The 22,831-nt window shown below is 44.1% G+C and overlaps 1 protein-coding gene across 1 annotated transcript; it reads left to right on the forward strand.

Moving 5' to 3' along the window:
• Positions 1-1,191: 1,191 nt before the first annotated feature.
• On the forward strand, positions 1,192-17,570 carry LOC116523384 (P2X purinoceptor 7-like; the record flags this gene model as incomplete). The annotated part of the gene is given in 12 exon segments (XM_032238486.1): positions 1,192-1,262; positions 4,378-4,438; positions 4,441-4,449; positions 4,584-4,680; positions 5,935-6,019; positions 7,040-7,168; positions 8,377-8,513; positions 10,390-10,483; positions 12,840-12,905; positions 13,793-13,909; positions 15,765-15,863; positions 16,860-17,570. Coding segments are annotated over 12 exon segments (1,448 nt in total), but the record flags the coding sequence as incomplete, so codon positions are not given.
• Between the last annotated feature and the right edge of the window lie 5,261 nt (positions 17,571-22,831).

Below are 22,831 nucleotides of genomic sequence, written 5' to 3' on the forward strand. Positions count from 1 at the left end.
CTCAGCTCCGGAGCGCATGTGGCTCTTTCATCCCTCTGCTGCGGCTCCCTGTTGCTCAAAATACGCGTCACCGCCACCCATGGGCGACAGTCGCTGGCACGTGATTTATCGAAGAACGATTAAATCCAAGTTTCAGAAGCAGATGGAATGTTTAATTCAACTGCGTATATTAGTTTCGTGGCCGCTTAGGAAATAGTCAGGCGGTGGGGAGAGTTTTGTGGGTCCCGGTGTTTTCTTTTGTTGAAAGAAAGTCCTTCTGGGTTCGGCTCCAAGTGGGGAAAAAGACACTGGAGACATGGAGGCTGCTTGGAAAGATGGTTTAATGGACAGGGCCACACGGCTTGAGCCCCGAACAGAAAAGGGGATCACATGCTTCAATGTTGGTGGAGAAGAAGAGAAGGGGTGAAGGAGGGGCTTGCTAGGCTTTTTATACCCTGTTTAGTCCCACCTCTCTGTTTCCTGTTCCTGTGTAAGAAATGTATTCTGATTGGTTATCATACTCCCATGGTGCCATGCAGGGGGCTACTCTCTAGGCTGTGTTTTTGAATCCAAGTATGAGTTCTCAGATGCTACGTGGAGAGTTGAGTAATATCCCTTCCCCCAGCTGCAGTGGGGAAGTCTTTATCATGTAAAGTGGGCTTCTCAATGGCCTATTGACAAAGTGGGATGGGCAGGAAGCTGCAGGCAACTATCCTGTCTTTTAAAGCGTGTTTTTTCTTTTCACATCCAGAGAAATATTCTGCCTTTTCAATATTTCCTAGGATATTTCATTTTTTTCTGGGAGAGGGCTGGATGATAACTTCCCACCGTAAGTAAGTAAGTAAGTAGGGATGTCCAATCTGGGCACATTTAAGCCCTGTGGACTTCAACTCCCAGAATTCCTCAGCCAGACGTGATGGCTGGCTGGGGAATTCTGGGAATTGAAGTCCACAAGTCTTAAAAGACTTTCCCCACTTTTCAGTGGGAAATGAGTCCAAATGGCTCCTTGAGTGTTTAAGGTTGCCGACCCTGCACTAAATTTTTAGTGAGAAAAAAAAGACAATCCTCAATCCTCTTCATGGCCGGGCGTTCTCGTCCCGTGGGGTTCTTTTCGAAGGAATCCACGTCCGATCTTCGATTCGTTGCGATTGATTGTTTTTTTTTCAGCCGACTAAATGAATTCTCTTTTCCCTTCTCTTTTCGTCCATTTAGGGCGTGAATTCCTTTTTGTGCTGACGAATATCATCAGGACCGAAAGCCAGGTTCAAGCGCTTTGCCCCGAGGTACCAGCGTTTCATACCTGCTTTATTTGTTTTTAATTATATTAAGTTTACCAAGAGCTAAGATGCGAAAATAAACATGAAAATAGTGAGAAAATTGGGAGAGAGGAAAAAGAGTAAAATTCAAAATTTCAAATTTAATGAATTTATATGCCGCCCAATCCCGAAGGACTCCGGGCGGCTTACAGGGTTCCACCACAAAACCGCGTTCGACTAAAGGGCGCTCGACAAAACCGCGTAGCTGACGTCATCACAGCGCGACAACAGCGCGGAGAAAAAAGCACGCTGTAAACGCTAAACCTAAAATTAACCCCTAAACCTAAACCTAACCCCCCTAAACCTAATCCTAAACCTAACCCTAAACCTAACCCTAACCTAACCCTAACCTAAACCTAACCCTTAACCTAACCCTAATCCTAACCTAACCCTAACCCTAACCTAACCTAAACCTAAACCTAATACCCTAACCCTAACCCTCCCTAACCCTTAACCTAACCCTAAACCTAACCCTAACCCTAACCCTTAACCTAACCCTAAAAGTAACCCTAACCCTTAACCTAAACCTAAACCTAACCTAACCCTTAACCTAACCCTAACCTAACCCTAAACCTAACCTAACCCTTAACCTAACCCTAACCTTAACCCTAACCCTAACCCTAAACCTAAACCTAATGCTAAACCTAATCCTAACCCTAACCTAACCCTAACCCTAACCTAACCCTAACCAAACCAACCCTAAACAACAACCTAACCCTTAACCTAACCCTAACCCTAACCTAACCAACCCTAAACCTAACCCTAACCTAAACCTAACTACCCTAACCTAACCCTAACCTAACCTAACCTAACCCTAACCCTACCCTAAACCTAACCCTAACCTAACCAACCCTAACCCTAACCTAACCTACCCTAACCTTAACCTAACCCTAAATAACCCTAACCCTTAACCTAAACCTAACCCTAAACCTAACCCTAACCCTAACCTAATCCAACCTAACCTAACCCTAACCTAACCCTTAACCTAACCCTAACCCTAACCCTAACCCTAAACCTAACCCTACCCTAAAGCTAACCTAACGCTAACCCTAATAACCCTAACCCTAAACCTAATCCTAACCCTAAACCTAACCCTAAACCTAACCCTAACCTAACCTTACCTTAATTGAATCGGCTTGCTTCAAAGCGCTATTTAAAGCGCCCTTCTTCTCTCCGCTCGCTGGCTGTTGTCGCCCTGCTGAAGACATCAGCGCGCGGTTTAATCGGGCGCGCTTTAGTCGAGCGGTTTTGTCGTGCCACGGGCTTACAGAAATACAACTCTAAAAAGGATAAAAATTAAAAACAGAGAAGTAAAAGCAGATTAAAAAAAAAAGTAGAAGTGCCGTTTAGAAAGGGGGGGGGGAAATAAGAAAGAAAAAGTGACTTTGGAGTCTTTTAGCTCAGAGATAGTAAAACGACATTACAAATGTAACTTTTTACAACAAAGGCAAACTCTTTTAAAGCAAACTTTAATTTATTTATTTTTTACTTTTATGCACTAAAGATATTGGCCATTTCTATAGCAAACCTTTTCAATCAGCAAAACCCAAAGTGAAACAGGCTATTTTGGGCAAAGGTGTTTATATTTAATTTGAAATCATTTCTACGGATACAGTAATGTACTGGCTCGTGTGTCCCACCCACTTCCCTGGTTTTTGAACAGTGGGAAGCAGGTTGTAACTAGTCCCAACGTTTTCTAGGCAATTTTTTTTTTTTTTACTTATTTATTCCCTTTCCATCAGCTAGAAATGGGTGAGTAAGCGCCGGGCTATGTCAGTTTCTAGCTGTTTACCAAGTGGCTGTGGAAAGCAAGGGTGTTTTTTGTGAATTGCAGGGGAATTAAACAAACGCCAACCTGTGGCAAATAGATGGGGAAGAAATGGAGGTAGTGACAGATTTTATTTTCCTGGGCTCCAAGATCACTGCAGATGGGGACGGCAGCCAAGGAATCAAAAGACGCTTGCTCCTGGGAGGAAAGCATGGCAAATATAGACAGCATACTAAAAAGGAGATATCACCCTGCCAACAAAAGTGTATACAGTCAAGGCTTATGGTTTTCCCAGTTGCAACGGATGACTGTGAAGGTTGGACCATAAGGAAGGCTGAGTGCCAAGAATGGAGGCCTTTGAACTCTGGTGCTGGAGAAGACTCCTGCATTGAGTCCCTTGGACTGCAAGGCCATCCAACCGGCCAGTCCTAGAGGAGATCAACCCTGACTGCTCTTCTGAAGGCCAGATCCTGAAGAGGAAACTCAAAGACTTGGCCACCTAATGAGAGGAGGAAGGACCCCTGGAGAAGACCTCATGCTGGGAACGATGGAGGGCAAAAGAAGAAGAAGGGGACTGCAGAGAAGGAGGTGGCTGGATGGAGTCACCAAAGCAGCCGGCGTGAGCTACAATGGACTCCAGAGGATGGGAGAGGACAGGAAGGCCTGGAGGAACATTGTCCATGAGATCGTGATGGGTTGGACACGACTTCACAACTAACAAGAACAACAATTAGAATCAACTCAACGTGTTCGCAGAAGGAATCCAACCTTGGTAACTTTAAGGCCTGTGGTCTTTAGTTCCCAGTTCTCCAGCCAATCATGCTAGCTGAGGAATTCTGGGAGTTGAAGTCCCCAGGTCTTAAAGTTCCCAAGATTGGACATCCCTGCTTTACAGAATTTGCAGCGGTGAAGAAATGGCATCAGGATTTATGACTTATGAATTTTCAGGGGCTTCCGTTCTCATTCCGTCCTGACTTCAGGTAACCAAGGAGTTGTGAATAGGCTCATAAAATATTTCTGAGCTGGAGGACCGTGTAAATTTAGACCCAAGAGGCTTGGGCTGTTTTGAGAAATGTTATGTTCATTTTCAGATCTCAATCTCGAAACCTCAAATGTTGTCCATGGTCGCGATGGGTCGGGCTTGACTTCGCAACTAACACAACAAGGAAAATAAATCCGGATGCAACTTGTTAGGAGAGAGAGAGAGAGACGGATAAGCTTAAAAAGCTGAGGTTGTGATTTTGGAAGGCTAAAATGGAATTTTGTTCTGGATGTGCTCCCTCCCCCCCCCCCCCCCCCGTTTTATGCTTTCAGTTTCCCCTTGCCAAAGCGGTGTGTACTACCGACAGAAGCTGCACTAAAGGCCGAGTGGACCCCAGGGTAACGGTAAGTGAGATTCCTTTTTGCCCTGGCCTTTGGGAATCCCTCTCCGACGAAAAGTTTGGTCTCCAGGTGACGGTCCTTGATGAGATGGCTGTGTGTGTGTGTGTGTGTGTGTGGTTTGTCTCTTCCCTCAATAGGCATCCAGACGGGGAAGTGTGTGAAATATAACAGCACCGTCAACACGTGCGAAGTCTCAGCTTGGTGTCCCGTGGAGTCGGCCAAAACCGCCCCAGCGTAGGTGCATTTCTTAGCTGCTCCTCCCTCCTGTTTTAGTCCGTTAGTCTTAGGATTCCGGGAGGTGAAGTCAATAAGTCTTAGAATTCTGGGAGTTGAAGTCCATAAGTCTTAGGATTCTGGGAGTTGAAGTCAATAAGTCTTAGGATTCCGGGAGTTGAAGTCCATAAGTCTTAGAATTCTGGGAGTTGAAGTCTTAGGATTCTGGGAGTTGAAGTCCATAAGTCTTAGAATTCTGGGAGTTGAAGTCTTAGGATTCTGGAGTTGAAGTCAATAAGTCTTAGAATTCTGGGGTTGAAGTCCACAAGTCTTAGAATTCTGGGAGTTGAAGTCCATAAATCTTAGAATTCCGGGAGTTGAAGTCAATAAGTCTTAGAATTCTGGGAGTTGAAGTCCACAAGTCTTAGGATTCTGGGAGTTGAAGTCCATAAGTCTTAGAATTCCAGGAGTTGAAGTCAATAAGTCTTAGGATTCCGGGAGTTGAAGTCCATAAGTCTTAGAATTCTGGGAGTTGAAGTCAATAAGTCTTAGGATTCCGGGAGTTGAAGTCCATAAGTCTTAGAATTCTGGGAGTTGAAGTCTTAGGATTCTGGGAGTTGAAGTCCATAAGTCTTAGAATTCTGGGAGTTGAAGTCTTAGGATTCTGGGAGTTGAAGTCCATAAGTCTTAGAATTCTGGGAGTTGAAGTCAATAAGTCTTAGGATTCTGGGAGTCAAAGTCCATAAGTCTTAGAATTCTGGGAGTTGAAGTCCACAAGTCTTAGGATTCTGGGAGTTGAAGTCCATAAGTCTTAGGATTCTGGGAGTTGAAGTCAATAAGTCTTAGAATTCCAGGAGTTGGTCAATAAGTCTTAGGATTCCGGGAGTTGAAGTCCATAAGTCTTAGAATTCTGGGAGTTGAAGTCCACAAGTCTTAGAATTCTGGGAGTTGAAGTCCATAAGTCTTAGGATTCTGGGAGTTGAAGTCCATAAGTCTTAGGATTCTGGGAATTGAAGTCCACAAGTCTTCAAAGTTCTCAAGGTTGAACACCCTGCCTTAATAGCTTCCTGTATAAATATCTGCAGGACATTTTGAGGGCCATCCTTGACTACTGTTCAGTGAAACCAATAGGTGGCAAACCACAGCAGCTCTCTGGTAGACCCCCCAATGCCCAGCCTTTTGAAGAGACTCCCCCACTAAGGTGATTAAATTGCCTGGGGGTCATCATGACTGTTTAATAAGTGAGAACTGACTTGGATCTTTTCATCCTTCCAGACCAGCCATTCTTGACAGCGCTGAGAATTTCACCGTGCTTATCAAAAACAACATCCACTTTCCAAAATTTGACTATACCAAGTAAGTGGCTCTCTGGGCTTAGGATGGCTGTATTTAAAAAGAGGATCCCTCCTGTTCCCTTTCTGGGAAAAGCAGAGGAAGAATTGGAGGGAATGTAAGAGTAGGAGAGAGGGGAGATAAGGGAGGATCAGGGGAAGGGTAAAGGGGAGGAAGGGAAAGGAGAGAAGGGAAAGGAGAGGAGGAAGGAAGGAAGGAGAGAAGAAAGAGAAGAAAGGGGGGAAGGAAGGAGGGAAGGAAGGAAGGAGGGAGGGATGCAAGGAGGGAAGGAAGAGAAGGAAAGGAGGGAAGGAGAGAAGGAAGAAGAAAGGGAAGGAAGGAGGGAATGTAGGAGAGAAGGAAGGGGGAAGGAAGGAGGAAAGGAAGGGGGAAAGGAAGGAGAGGAGGAGAGAAGAAAGGAGGGAAGGAAGGAGGAGGGAAGGAGAGAGAGAGGGAAGGGGGAAGGAGGAGGGAAGGAAGGAGAGTAGGAGAGAAAAGGAGGGAAGGAAGGAGGGAAGGAAGAAGAAGTAGGATTGTTGTAAGATAAGATGGGTTTATGGGATGGTAAGAAAGCAATTTCAAGTATATTGTCAACTGTAGGGGAAAATTGTTATAAATACATATTATTAATAAGTTATGAGATCATATAATTGTGAATGTATATATGAAATTAATAAAAATTTTAAAAAAGAAGATATGGTGCAGCTTCTAAAATCTGGGTTTCCAGGGGAGACATGCAACAAAATACAAATCAATGTCAAACCATTAAATTCCTGGAAGAGCATCTATGCTTGGTCTTCCGAGGTCCTGCGCTTTATAAAATATAGATTTGTGTAGCTTTCACTGATCAAACTGCTCCCTTTCTGAATAATGCAACAGAACGACAGAGTTGGAAGGGACCTTGGAGGTCTTCTAGTCCAGCCCACTTCTCAAGCAGAAGAACCTCTACCATTTTGGACTTTCCAACCTTGTCTTACGAACATCCAGAAGCCACAATTTCTGAAGGCAAGTCCTCCCACTGATTGATTGTTCTAATGGTTCCCTGCAGAAAAATATTCCCCTGGAATTTAATATTTCCTGTACATACCACAAGCACAGAGCTCCGCTTTGCCCCATTTTTCGGCTGGGGGATATTCTTGAAGAGGCAGGAGAGAAGTTTTCAGAGATGGCCATTCAGGTAAGGTGGCACTTTGAAAGTGGCTAAAGGACGTTGATTTATTATTGGTTTTGGATCCATTTTGGATCCAAGCAGTGCGGCTTTTTGCATTTGACTGATGGTGATTTTGTCAATTTTTAACTGTTTTAAATGTAATTCCAGTGCTTTTGGAAGAGCACCCAGTGTGCCAATTACCACTGCAATTACCACTGCTAGTTTGTGCCATAGTCGTTGAATTTCGATTTTTAAGTCCTGGTATTTTGCGATTTTTTCATATTCCTTCTCATCGACCCTGCTATCACCTGGTATCGCGATGTCTAGGATTGTGACCTTGTTTTTCTCAACCAGTGTGAGGTCTGGTGTATTACGCCAGTATTTTGTCCGTTTGTATGCGGAAATCCCACAAGATCTTCACCATCTGGTTTTCGGTGACTTTTTCAGGCTGATGTTCCCACCAGTTTGTTGCTGTTTTAATATTATAATTTTTGCACAAATTCCAATGGATCATTTGCGCTACTGAATTGTGCCGCAATTTAAAATCAGTCTGTGCGATTTTTTTACAGCAGATGATGATGATGATGATGATGATGATATTATTATTATTATTCTGCTGTTAGTTGGAAGAACTGAGTTAATAAGGGCAAAAGTGGAATTCCATTGTGAAAAGGAGAATCCAAACCAAATTTAAAGTTTTCTTCCTTTTTTCTTTTTTGAGAAATTTACAAGAAAAAGCTGCAATGCAATATGTTCATGTGCAGAAATCCTATAAAATGAGGAAAAGTGAATGCTTATTTTCACGGGACGCGGTGGCTCAGGGGCTAAGACTCTGAGCTTGTTGATCAGAAAGGTCAGCAGTTCAGCGGTTCAAATCCCTAGCGCCACGTAACGGAGTGAGCTCCCGTGACTTGTCCCAGCTTCTGCCAACCTAGCAGTTCGAAAGCACGTTAAAAAATGCAAGTAGAAAAATAGGAACCACCTTTGGTGGGAAGCGAAGAGCGTTCTGTGCGTCTTCAGCCTTGAGTCATACCGGACACATGACCATGGATGCGTCTTTGGACAGCGCTGGCTCTTCGGCTTTCAAACGGAGATGAGCACCACCCCTAGAGTTGGGAACGACTAGCACGTATGTGCGAGGGGAAACTTTACCTTTACCTTAAGGAATGCTTGCTAAAAGTTCTCTCTCTCTCTGTGTCTTGCTCAAATTTACTTCTCTGACGATCTTCTCTTAGGGAGGCATCATTGGCATTGAAATTAATTGGGATTGTAACCTAGACAAATGGGGGTACCGTTGCAGCCCCAACTATGGTTTCCGGCGCCTGGATGACAAACGGACCAATGAAGCCTTATACCCTGGCTACAACTTCAGGTAATGGATATTCACGTACTTGTGCTTTTGAGGGATATCACAGACCAGGAGGGAGGATCGGTTTTATTTTTCTACTTGATGATCATAATAGCAGAGTTGGAAGGGACCTTGGAGGTCTTTTAGTCCAACCCCCTGCCTAGGCAGGAAACCCTCTACCGTTCCAGACAAATGGCTATCCAACATCTTCTTAAAAACTTCCAGTGTTGGGGCATTCACAACTTCTGGAGGCAACTTCTGTTCCACTGGTTAATTGTTCTAACCGTCAGGAAATTCCTCCTCAGTTCTAAGTTGCTTCTTTCCTTGATTAGTTTCCACCCATTGCTTCTTTTATATATGTGGCCTAATGGCTAAGATGTCTGCCTAGTATGTAATATAGCCCAGGTTCAAATCCCAGTAAGGGTATGGCTAGCTGATGAGAGCTAAATAGCTTGAAATAGATCTATACTAGTCTCCCTTTATTTATTTATCAGCACAAATAAAACACAAATATAACAAAGGCAACAGTAAAAATATTGGGTTTCTGTCGTGATGGACTCTTGTGACGAGCCGATTGACAGATGATGGAAGCAGTTAACTTCCTCCCATAATTGGGGCTTACCAGGGGTTGTGACACTAAATATATACCTTCTTCCCTGGCTTCAGCTGATAAGGAGGAGACCTGTGGCATAATGGCTAAGACGTTTGCCTAAGATGCAATACAGCACAGGTTCGAATCCCAGTAAGGGTATGGCTAGCTGATGAGAGCTAAATAGCTTGAAATAGATCTATACTAGTCTCCCTTTATTTATTTATCAGCACAAATAAAACATATATATATATATATGTATGTATGTATGTATGTAATGTATGTATATATATAATTTTTTTATTTTAAACACATAAACACATCAACAGAAACAAACACATGACTTTAAAAACAACATAGGAACAATAAGTTCCATCGTATATCATACAGCAGTTCCGAATCGGTTTCTTTGCAGTTGGTGTTTTCCCTTCTATACATTTCTATCTTGCGTTCATAATCTCTTTATTTGTTATCCATTTTTACGTACAATTCTTTATTATTTATACTTAGCTACTTATGACCAAATATTATTACCTACATTGTGCTTTATATTTTTACTGTCATTCATTCTCTTACATACATTTATAGGTATACATTCACATAGTTATTCTTTTTCTTTGCCATTCTTATATTATTATTCCATTTGAAAGGTTATAAGGTATAATTTGGAATGTATTGTTTACCATCCTTCACACCTGCTATGACACCACCTTATTTTCTCTTTCTTTTCTTTTCTCCCTCCTCCACCCATTGCTTCTTGTCCTGCCCTCAGGTGCCTTGGAGAATAGCTTGACTCCTTCTTCTTTGGGGCAGCCCCTCAGATATTGGAAGATGCTATCCTGTCTCCCCTGGTCCTTCTTTAAGGCCATTAGAGTTGTGTTATTACAGCATGCTGGACATCCTGTGTTCACTTCTAGCTTCCGTTGCAATGTTCTCTGAGATTCCCAACTATTCCTGCTGTGTCTCCGTGTGAAAACCCAGCAATTATCTCTCCTTCTTCCTCATTCACTTTCCACTTTTCTTGACATGTGCTAGAAACTTCAGTGTAGCCAGTCCTCAACTCAACAGCCAGTTGTTTACTTACAGCAGCATTGAAGAAATGATTGACGACTGGTCCTCGCACTTAGGACCGTCGTAGCATCCCTACTGTCAGCAGATAGGATGCCACGGTCCCTCCTCAGTTCTTCTTTACCGTACTGATGATGCTACCTAGGCTGGTATTAAGACGTCTGCAGGAAAACGGTCAAGCTCAGAGGCCGCCGAAGAGTCGAACCTGGCACCGCAACCGTTCTTCCTGTCTCCTCGTTCTAGATTTGCCAGGTATTACAAGCAGCCAGGTGGAAAGGAGGAAAGGACCCTGATCAAAGCTTACGGCATCCGTTTTGACATCCTCATCTTTGGCACGGTAAACACCCCTGGATTTCTGCCCTACGTCTTTATTTCCATTGAGAAAACCCCCACATGGTCCCAATGAGAATACGTCCCGCTCCCCGTGGGCAATTCCATTCCGGGTGGGTTTGTAAGTGGGTTGCTGGTGTGGAGATCGCAATTGGGGGTGTGTCTCTAGCAGCCCACGTGGAGAATTTAAATCTTTGTGAAGTCTTGATCCTGAATATTTCCTGCTCCCCTCTCCTTGTTGCTTGGAGGGGAAGGAAAACTTCCATTGGTGGGATAATAGCAATAGCAGTTAAGACTTATATACCGCTTCATAGGGCTTTCAGCCCTCTCTAAGCGGTTTACAGAGTCAGCATATCGCCCCCACAGTCCGGGTCCTCATTTCACCCACCTCGGAAGGATGGAAGGCTGAGTCAACCTTGAGCCGGTGAGATTAGAACCGCTGAACTGCAGATTACAGTCAGCTTGAAGTGGCCTGCAGTACTGCACCCCTAACCACTGCACCACCTCGTAATGTAGTGGAATAGTCTAGATTTCCAGAAAAGGAGGGGAGGGGCTGTGTTCCAGAGGACCAAAAGACAATGAAGATTACTGTATTTTTCCATCTATAAGACACCCCCTGTATAGGACACCAGACTACCGGTTCGTACCGGTTCAGGCGAACCGGTTGTGAAAATTGTGACTGCGTTGCCGAACCGGTAGGGACCCCCAGTTCCCTTGCCGGCATGTTTTTTAATCATTTTATAATGCTCTGCGCATGCGCAGAACAATTTATAGGCAACTGCACATGCGCAAGCAATGCATGGTGGGCGTGCAGTGTGCGAGCAAACCAGCAATAACGCCGGCAGCAACCCACTCCTGTAGGGTGCCCCCATGCTCCATGCCGTTTCTTGTAGTAAGCACACTACAGGCCATGACTGTGCAGAAGCCATCTTGTAAGAGAGCGAGCAATACAAGAACAGGAAAGGCATCACAGGAACACTAGAGATGAAACCTAGAGTGGCCGTGTGATGCAGGAAACAACTGCAATAGAGAGGAATGATAGAGCTGCATGTAAGATAGAGCAGGGGTCCCCAAACCAGGCCACTTTAAGACTTGTGGACTTCAACTCCCAGAATTCCTCAGCCAGCTATGAATTCTGGGACGCTGGCTGAGGAACTCTGGGAGTTGAAGTCCACAAGTCTTAAAAGTGGCCAAGTATAAGTATAACCTTATTGTCATTGTACTTAAATACAACAAAATTGGTTTTTAACCAATTAAAGGTGAAGACCTCCGAGATAGAGGCTTGTCTGTGTATAAGACGCCCCTCTATTTAACAAGTGAACATTTTAAAGAAAAAGTACGCCTATTAGCTAAACCTAATTAATTTTATTTGTAATAGACATAGTTGAATAATAATTGATAATGATAGTAATGTATATAATGTGGAGTTGATATGATAAATAATAATTGGATATGAGAAGGGAAGGTTAGAAATATTTTTGGACCATATACAAAGGTTATTAATCACAATAATTATCACTATTAAAAAATAAAATAAAACTATATACAGTTAAATGTTAACTAATATGGGGAAAATGTTATGATATACGATATAATTACATAAAGAAAAGAGAATGATAATAAACTATATACATGGAGGATGGAATTTTTGGTATTAAATATTATGGATGTTTAGCTAAGACAGGATATGAGGATTTGATGTTAATAGAGGATTTTATAACAAGTAAATGAAATGCTAGCATGTGGTTATGGATTAAATCTTTGGCATAGTTAAGGATGAAGGATGCTTAAACAACTGTAGTCAACTAAAAGTGGAGGTATGATGATGTCAATATGGTAAACATTTGAGTTAAGATATTTGAATTAATATGAATTAATGGAAGAGATGCACAAAAAATAATATATAAAACATATAATATATATCTGTGGTTTTTTTTCTTTTTTTTTTCTTTTCCCCTGCCTTGTCTTTTGTTTTTTGTCTTTTTTGTGTTTTGATTTTTTTTTCCCCACTGGTGTGGGCATGTGTTGTTTATGTAACAAAATTAAAAAAATTAATTAAAAAAAAAAGTACGCCGTCTTATACACCGAAAAATACAATAGTTTGGTTGGATGGAAGAATTAAGACAGCTCTTCCTTACAAGTTCTCAGAGTGGATCTTTCATGATGCAAACGGGCCACCTTAATTTGGCAAGATTTCTGTCTGTAGGTGAGACAGGAGGAAGGAACTACAGGAAAGTAACTCCATATGTCTTGGATCTTGTTTGTAAGTCGACCTGTGTATTCCGTGAAGGCAAGGAAAAAGTCCTAGCGGCTTCCTCTAATGTGTCACCCTTATGACGTCATTTTGCTCTCCTTTTCCAAAGGCCGGGAAGTTTGACATCTTTGAGATCGTGGTCTACATTGGATCAGTCCTCTCCTACTTCGGCGTGGTAGGATGCTTTTCCACGGCTGAGTCTCGGGACGAATTCAAATGTGAAACGCCTGCCACGGTTGAATCGCCCCTTTCTTGCTTTGCGTTTTAAGGTTGGGGGGGGGTCTTTAGGCTGATATTTGGATGCCCACCTGTTCGAACCGAGGCTCCCTGAGAGCCTGAAGCGAACTCCTGGTCCCGACAAAAACCCCTTTGATTAATTGACTGTGAATTCTGTTCATTCCCATCCAGCAAAGTCTTTCGAGGGAGGATTTACGGTCACAGACCTTATCAGGCTTGGAGAGCTGCCAGGTGGAGATCTTGCAAAATTTGGCAAGGAGTCTCGGAGAGTCACGAACCAATGAAGCGAACTAATGTCTCCTGCAAACTCCATTCCCCTGTCACTCCTATTTTATTGCCTCTGGGAGGGGCCATTCACCGTCCAGCTGTGCCTTTACTCCCAAGTTGACCCCTGTCCTTAGCTCTTCCCTTCATCTGGCAACTGCGCATGAGCACACTGGGAACAGGCTCCAGCGTTTTTCTGCCCCACTGATGTCCGACTCCAAAGGCAGCTGATAACTGTCAGACGGCCCTGTCCCCCTCTCTGCCTCCGACACAGAGCCCTCCTCAGAGCCTTCCCCAGACTCCAGGACTGGCCCAGGTCCCTCCCCAACCTCCTCACTGTCCGAATCTCCCACCAGCTCCGCTGTTGTGGCACGGGCCACAACACCACCTCAACCATCTCGAAAAATAGCTTTGGATGCTTTTACGGAACACCTTCTTGGCCGTCAGGCTTTGGCACGGTTCCAATTCCTGGGTCTCCAAATTCCAAAACCTTTCTATGAATCGTATTCTATGTTTAGGAGAACAGCTTTGTTACAATCCTCCTGATTGTTGTCCTCACAGGCTCAGATAGTTGTGGATTGCCTGCTCACTGCTACATGTTGCTGCTGCTGCAAACCTGATCCGGTGAAGGAGTATTATCGCAATAAGAAATTCCAGGAGGTGCTGGGACCAAGACGTGTAAGAGTTATCACTCAATGTGACACATGTTGTCGTTCCAGTGCAGGAGAAGGTCCCTGCTTAGCAGAGGGGGGGATTTCAACTCTTCCCTTACAAAATGCACAGACCATGTTGTGGTTTTGATATCCCTTGGAGGGTTCCACCACAAAACCGCGTTCGACTAAACCCACTCGACGAAACCGCGTAGCTGACGTCATCAACAGGGCGACAACAGCGCGGAGACAGAAGCACGCTGTAAACGCTAAACCTAAAATTAACCCCTAAACCTAAACCTAACCCCCCTAAACCTAACCCTAAACCTAACCCTAAACCTAACCCTTAACCTAACCCTAAACCTAAACCTAACCCTTAACCTCACCCTAAACCTAACCCTAATCCTAACCCTTAACCTAACCCTAACCCTAAACCTAACCCTAACCCTAACCCTAACCCTTAACCTAACCCTAAACCTAATCCTAACCCTTAACCTAACCCTAAACCTAATCCTAACCCTTAACCTAACCCTAAACCTAACCCTAACCCTTAACCTAAACCTAAACCTAATCCTAACCCTTAACCTAACCCTAAACTTAACCCTAACCCTTAACCTAACCTAACCCTTAACCTAACCCTAACCCTAACCCTTAACCTAACCCTAAACTTAACCCTAACCCTAACCCTTAACCTAACCCTAACCCTTACCTTAAGTTGAATCGGCTTGCTTTCAAAGCGCTATTTAAAGCGCCCTTCTTTCTCCGCGCTGGCTGTTGTCGCCCTGTTGATGACGTCAGCAACACGGTTTAATCGGGCGCGGCTTAGTCGAGCGCGGTTTTGTCGTGCCACGCCCGTGGAGACCCATCCATGGTGGCCTATAAACCTACTAGAGATGGGTGATCCCTCCATCTCCACTAACGGATTCAAGGCAATATGGACAGGGATGGATAAATGCTTGTTATACGTCATTACTGATGGGCAGCACCCGTGCAGCTCAGGGTCCAGCTGTGGGGTCCTGGGTGCTCTCTGAGCTTGGTGGTTTTCTCGCAGACATCTCATGGCCCAGCTTGGTGACATCATCAGTTGTAGAGGAGAGGGGGAGTTTGCAGAGAGGAGGAGGAGGGACTGTGAGATCTTTTTTTTTTTTACCTGCCTTGAAAATTTATTAAAAATCAAAGAATACAAAACCTCACAAAAATATGTATTTCTAGCTTCCCACATTGTTATTACACACAAAATGAACATGATATTTTATCAGTCATCCACAGAGGCGTAAAAGGTAACCAGCGTGATAGCCGTTGCAATTTATGGTTAATCGTGACTGAATGGGACATGATATCTGCTTAAGTTTGTCCTGCTTTTAAATGGAACTATTTAGAACATCAATATTTCAATAATGTAGATTCATAGTCAATATTTGCTAGTATGTAGAATGATTATAGGTTTATAATCAGCCCTTGAATGGTTTATCCAAGTTTAGATCCCTTCCTATACCAAATTCTACTACGAGCCTTTTGTAAGGTTTGAAAAATAATCAAACTAATAATAAAATAATCAATCCACTATCAAGCAGAGCTGAGACTGTGAGATCTTTAGTGCTCTCTGAGCTTAGTGGGTTTTTTAGACGTTTCATGACCCAACTAGGCAACACCATCAGTGCTGGGATGGAGTGATATGATAGGCTTGCAGATCTGATGCATGATGTGTATATATGCAGAATATCCTTCCCTCCTGTCTTTTGCCATCCTGAGGAATAGTTTTCTTGCGTTGGTGCAAGGTGGAATCTTGAGCTGTTTTGTTAATCATTACGGAATATCACACCTATCCAGTAAAATACTAAATCTTATCTCCTTTTGGTTTTCGTTGGCTGGGATCTGGACAGACTCTGTTCTACGTGACTTTTGTTGATGAGCCTGGCATCCTGATGATTGACAAGTTGTCCGAGACCAGTTTGCAGAACATCAAGGGCAGGATGATTGACGTGAGTTTGGGATCGCCTTTTTTATCGGGGTGTGCACAGGTATCGGCCAGGGTACCTGCCTAGGGATTTGTGAGTAGATTGAAAGCACCCAAGGCTCAAAGTCACAGTTTAGTAACACACTAAAAGCTTGGATTGTCATGGTGGTGTTTCTCTTCTCCAGTGGCCACATTCACATTATAGAATAGAACAGAACAGAATAGAATAGAGGAAGAAGGAAGGAGAAACCATCACAAACCAATATAGCAATAGTACTTACACTTATATACCGCTTCACAGTGCTTTTACAGCCCTCTCTCAGCGGTTTACAGAGTCAGCCTCTTGCCCCAACAATCTGGGTCCTCATTTTACCCACTCGGAAGGATGGAAGGCTGAGTCATCTTTGAGTCAGTCAGAATCGAACTGTTGGCAGTTGGCGGAATTAGCCTGCAATACTGCATTCTAAACAAGGAAGGAAGGAGGGAGGAGGGAAGGAAGGAAGGAAGATAGGAATACCAATAGAGTTATATACCACTTCACAGTGCTTCACCGCCCTCTCTATAGCGGTTTATAGAGTCAGCCTCTTGCCCCCAACAATCTGGGGTCCCTCATTTTACCCACCTCGGAAGATGGAAGGCTGAGTCAACTTTGAGTCAGTCAGAATCAAACTGTTGGCAGTTGGCGGAATTAGCCTGCAATACTGCATTCTAAACAGGAAGGAAGGAGGAGGCGGGAAGGAAAGGAAGAAGGAAGATAGGTCATACCAATAGAGTTATATACCACTTCACAGTGCTTCACCGCCCTCTCTAAGCGGTTTATAGAGTCAGCCTCTTGCCCCCAACAATCTGGGTCCCCATTTTACTCACCTCGGAAGGATGGAAGGCTGAGACCACCTGGAGCCTGGTGGGATTTGAACTGCCAACTCCTGGCAGCTGGCAAGCAGCAGTAGCAGCCTGCACTCTAACCACTGCGCCACCGCGGCTCAGTGCGGTGATGCAATATGATGTTTTTCGCCAACAGAAGTACCAAGGCGATTTCATGCCGTCTTCCCAACTTCCATATCGGGACCGGACCACGTCCCCGCAAAACCCGGAAGAGCTGCAGCTCCTCCAGAACCGAAGGGAAGGTCCTTGCTTCCGCGAACGTCCTTCTTGGTGCTGCTGTGGAAAGTGCCGTCCGGCAGACCCTTTCTGCGAACGGCTCTGCTGCCGAAAAACCGACGGAGCCTGCATCGCCGATTCACCTCTCTTTGAGCAGCTGGTCCTCTCCCGATCCGTGCTGGAGTTTGTTCTGCTCTACAAAGATCCCTTCTTGGATTTGCAAGGTTCCGGGGCCGCCAACAAGCCCTTCCGGCACTGCGCATACGAGCGGTATATTCACTGGCGCTTTGGCGAGGGTGACCTGAGCTCCCGGGCTGTGATCCCCAATTGCTGCAGGTGGAGAATCAGAGATGCCTTTCCAAGCGAGAACGGGGAGTACAGCGGTTTTGGGAAGAGGAAGTAACCGTTGGTTGCACCTCTGCGTCGTGGCCTTAAGGGTGGATACCCCGCAGGCGCCAATTAATTCTTTTTTCTCCTCCTGCTTTTCGGAATCTTGCCATTTGTGGTTCTGCCCTCATCTTGGCTCTTGAACTAGAGGATGTTAAGACCATTGCAGAAGTCACCAACCTTTCGGAGCTCAGGAATTGGAATTTATTGCATTTATATGCCGCCCTTTTCCCCGGAGGGGACTCAGGGCGGCTCACAATCCAAGTCAGGGAAGGGGGTACAGACAAGGGATAAAAAAGACGAACATAACAATACACAATTTAAAAGCACACAACAACCATACCATTTGAGGGGGGGGGGGCAAAAGCTCTTTAGCCCCAGGCCTGTCGGAACAGCCAGGTTTTAAGGGCTTTGCGGAAGGCTGGAGGGTGGTGAGGGTTCGAATCTCCACGGGGAGTTCGTTCCAGAGGGTCAGAGCAGTCACAGAGAAGGCCCTCCTCCGGGTAGTCGCCAGTCGGCATTGGCCGGCGGATGGAATTCGGACCACTAAATTCGTAATTTTAAATCCAGCAGACCGCTAATATGATTTTAAAAAAAACAAACATAAATAAATTTGTAAAATAATGGGCCTAGTGAAGCGGGAGGCAGCCCTTCCCTTCTCCGGTCACCTCATGGCAGCTTGGCTACCTCCTCCACCTCAAGAAACATAAGACCTCTCCGAAAATAAGATTTTCAAGGCTAAAAGGAAATAAGTCCGGGGAAAAGATGGCAATAAAACATTAAAAAAATGTAAATAATGTCCAGATTTTTCTGCAGGCCACCAAAAGTTTCTCATGGACCACCAATTGGTGACCACTGGGCTATTGGATAAGGTCAGAAGGGAGCGGAGTTTCGATCAACCGTGAAAATCACCTTTGTGCCTCCTTTCCCCCGGTTCCACCACAAAACCGCGCTTGACTAAACCGCGCTCGACGAAACCGCGTAGCTGACATCATCAACAGGGCGACAACAGCGCAGAGACAGAAGCATGCTGTAAACGCTAAACCTAAAATTAACCCCTAAACCTAAACCTAACCCCCCTAAACCTAACCCTAAACCTAAGCCTAACCCTAAACCTAACCCTAAACCTAACCCTTACCTTAAGTTGAATCGGCTTGCTTTCAAAGCGCTATTTAAAGCGCCCTTCTTTCTCCGCGCTGGCTGTTGTCGCCCTGTTGATGACATCAGCGACGCGGTTTAATCGGGCGCGGCTTAGTCAAGCACGGTTTTGTCGTGCCACGCTTTCCCCCTGCTCAGCCTTGCCTACCTCAGTGGGATATTAGGAGAAAGCCAGGATTGGGGAAATCGTCGAAAAGAGCCCAGTTTTCTCACGTTTATGCAGCCAAACTACACCCAAACCTGTTTGTTTTCCCCCCCAGAAACACAGCGTGCAAGGATTTCTTTGCTAATCGTTTTGGTTGGTTAATCCGAACACAAAGCCACCTTTTGTTTTAAAACCTCCCCTTGTTTATTTTAAAAAAAGAGAGTCCTTCCTTTAGTTGTCTTTTCAAGCGACTTACACTTTTCCTTTTTTCCACTTTCCTTTTTCCGTAACTCAAGCTGTCTTTTCATCTTTCTTTTCCCGTAACTCATTTCTCAGGAAATGAGGGGCAGAAATACCTTTCGTTTTCAAGATTGGTATCTTCCCGTTTCTAAATATCCTTCAAACCAGAGGTGGGATTCAAATAATTGACCAACCAGTTCTCTGCCCTAATGTCCAGCTGGGTGGGCGGGGCTCGGTGGTCATGTGACCGTGTGGGCATGGCCAAGTCAATGTCACTCAGGTCGATGGGCACTTCGCCTTCGTTGTTACAATGGTATAAGGGTTAACCGGAGAGGCAGTTTCTGTAAGCAGGGCAATAAAGATTAGGCTAGAAATAACACCAGAATGTTTCCTTCCTGCCTTCCTTACAGGATTAGCCCTGTAAAGTGGGAAAAAAACAAAAAGATTTCTTCCAACAACCGGTTCTCCGAACTGCTTGGAAAGTTACCAACCGGTTCTCCCGGACAGGTGCGAACCGGCTGAATCCCACCACTACTTCAAACCATGGGTGTTTTCCATGCAAAATGCCACCGAGTTCAGCTTCAGCATCTTCATTTAGAAGGGAGCGAGATAAAGATGATGAGAAGGATGGTGCAGAACTGTCCTTAGTGCACAGAAAATGGTTGGGAGATGCTTTTTTTGCCGCCTAGAAATTTTGTGAATTGTGGGGATGCTATATGTGGAAAAAAATCTCTGGTTGGGGCAGCATAAAAGAACTTTTCCATTCGATTTCATTGCTTAACAGCACTTGGTACCTAAAAATAGCAGTAGCAATAGCAGTTAGACTTATATACCGCTTCATAGGGCTTTCAACCCTCTCTAAGCGGTTTACAGTGTCAGCATATCTCCCCCAACAACAATCCGGGTCCTCATTTCACCCACCTCGGAAGGATGGAAGGCTGAGTCAACCTTGAGCCGGTGAGATTTGAACAGCCGAACTGCAGAACTAGCAGTCAGCTGAAGTAGCCTGCAGTGCTGCATTTAACCACTGCGCCACCTCGGCTCAAAAGTCTACACAAAAAGACATTTTTTTTCACAAATTGCTGTGCTATGCTTTTTTTAAAATCATTTGATAGTCTGTTCCAAAGGATAGCCGTCTTCTAGTTCGCAAGCTGGTCCTAGCAAGTTATTTCAAGTGGTTTTTTTTTCCCTTTATCAGAGGCGGATGAAACATAACATTTCAGTGGCTGCTTTTCTGCACTCATCTACTTAATTGTTGCCAAATGGAATCTGTTTGTTAGCACAAAAAAAAAGTTTTTTTGCAATTTTCTTTTAATCTCATGTTGCACTAATATGTATAGGGGTTGCAGAGCTTGTACATTTTTTTATACAATAGGATCGTGTGAATTATCTGTGCGTTTGTACAGATGGAAATTAAATTTATAAGAATGAAAGATGGTGCGCGTGCTTAATTTCAACTGACAAAGAAATTGTAAAGCATGATGGAAATGGCGTGGTTAAAAAAAAAAAAAACCTAAGAAGAAATGTAAAATTCACACAAGCCCAAAATTTGAGAGAAAACTTTTATAAGCTGTTTTATAGATGGCATTTAGATCCTTAAAAGCTAGCCTGTGTGTATTTGAATTTACAACCTAAATGCTGGAGATGTGATTGTCTCGATGCTACATACTATCATATATGGTGGACTTGTAAAGAGGTAAAAAGCATTTTGGATAAAAAATATGGTGGATTATGCAAAATGTTCTTTAAAAAAAGGATAAAGTTTACCCCTCAGTTATTCTTGTTAGGTATAATTACTGATTGTACAGTTATAGAGACTAACTTGATTTTGCATTTAATAACCGCAGCAAGACTGTTGGTGGCACAACACTGGAAGAAGGAAGATTTGCCTACTATTCAAGAATGGACATTAAAAGTAACAAACCTAGCAGAGATGGCTAAAATATCAGCATATCTCAAGGACCACTCAAATGAGAGATATAAACGAGTGGAGAAGATGGATTGACTATACTCAAAACAAATATGGGACTAAGAAATTCCAGATAGTTTATGACTGAAGAAACAAGGAATGATATAATCTGTTTAGAGTTGGCCTAGCAAAGAGGAGTTAAAGCACAAATGAAAGATGATACTAACTTTCTTTAAGTTTATTTTAGAATATCTTTGTTAAAAGATTTATACCCTGTATTGGTTCTGGAAGTTGGGGGGGGAGGAGGTTGGGGAGGGTCAGGTTTGGGTGGGGAGGGGAGAGGTAGGGAGGTAAACATTTGTAAAAGTTTTTTTTTTCAAAAATTTTCAATAAAAAAACAAGGAAGATTAAGTAGTTGTGAACCAGCATTTCCAATTGGCATTTTCATGGGGGATTTAGACTTAATTATAAAGAAGCCAGCTAAAGGCTTAGCAACTAATCCAGTTCTGTTTTGCTGTCAGAGAAGGACTTTATCTGGTTTTCCCTGTATAATTGGTCTACTACAGGTAGGTCTGTCTGGGATCTGAATCGCTCTCTTGATCCGCATTGATTCCCGATTAAAATAAGCAGCAAGAGTTCAGGTTGAACCCCCAGGCAAATGAGAATTCAGAATTCAGGCTGAATAATTATATTGCAATTAGTATATGCATGAAATTTGCAGCCTTATTAAGCTGCTGATTTATGTGACCGCCCGATTAAATTCCGGCTTAGCACCTTGTGCGATAGCCTAACATTGTTTAATGAACTGGTAAGCCACAGTTAACGGTTTGGGAGTTGCTAAGAGAGGATTTAAGCTCAGAAACCCCCAGCTGTGTATTTGGATACCAACTTTATTTTGGCAAGACTTCTGTGCCCCTAGCAACCACTCGGCCTACAATGCAAGATATTGCTTCACCTCCAGGAAATGGAGCTGCCTTTTATCTCTTCCATGGTTAAAAGATCATAATAACGGAGGACTTTGAATCCAACCCCCTGCTCAAGCAGGAAAGCCTATAGCATTTCAGACCAATGGCTATCCAACATCTTCTTAAAGACTTCCAGTGTTGGAGATTCACAACTTCTGGAGGCAACTTCTGTTCCACTGATTAATTGTCCTCACTGTCAGGAAATTTCTCCTCAGTTCTAAGTTGCTTCTCTCCTTGATTAGTTTCCACCCATTGCTTTTGTTCTGCCCTCAGGTGCCTTGGAGAATAGCTTGACCCCCTCTTCTTTGTGGCAATCCCTGAGATATTGGAAAAGTGCTATGGTGTCTCTCCTAGTCTTTCTTTTCATTAAACCAGACATACCCAGTTCCTGAGATATTGGAAAAGTGCTATCGTGTTACCCCGGTCCTTCTTTAATAGCAATAGCAGTTAGACTTATATACCGCTTCATAGGGCTTTCAGCCCTCTCTAAGCGGTTTACAGAGTCAGCATATTGCCCCCAACAACAATCCGGGTCCTCATTTTACCCACCTCGGAAGGATGGAAGGATGGAAGAGCCAAGGTGGCGCAGTGGTTAAATGCAGCACTGCAGGCTACTGCTAGATCAGCAGGTCAGCGGTTCAAATCTCACAGGCTCAGGGTTGACTCAGCCTTCCATCCTTCCGAGGTGGGTAAAATGAGGACCCAGATTGTTGGGGGCAATATGCTGACTCTCTGTAAACCGCTTAGAGAGGCCTGAAAGGCCTATGAAGCGGTATATAAGTCTACTGCTATTGCTATTGAGTCAACCCTGAGCCGGTGAGATTTGAACCGCCGAACTGCAGATCACAGTCAGCTGAAGTGGCTGCAGTACAGCACTCTAACCACTGCGCCACCTCGGCTTTAAGGTCATCAGAGTTGTGTTATTACAGCACAATTCTGCTTTAAGAGCGAAGTGCAGCGCCTACGGTATCCTCTTCACCCGCTGCTGAAGGGTGGTGGGGTTCAGTTCCCATCACCCCACCACCACCACCACCCCGCGCGGCTGCAATCGTGGTCAGACCGCATTGCACGTGTTTGTCTTCGGAGAT

Source organism: Thamnophis elegans, unplaced genomic scaffold (assembly GCF_009769535.1).
Source record: "Thamnophis elegans isolate rThaEle1 unplaced genomic scaffold, rThaEle1.pri scaffold_236_arrow_ctg1, whole genome shotgun sequence".
Classification (NCBI taxonomy): Eukaryota; Metazoa; Chordata; class Lepidosauria; order Squamata; family Colubridae; genus Thamnophis; species Thamnophis elegans.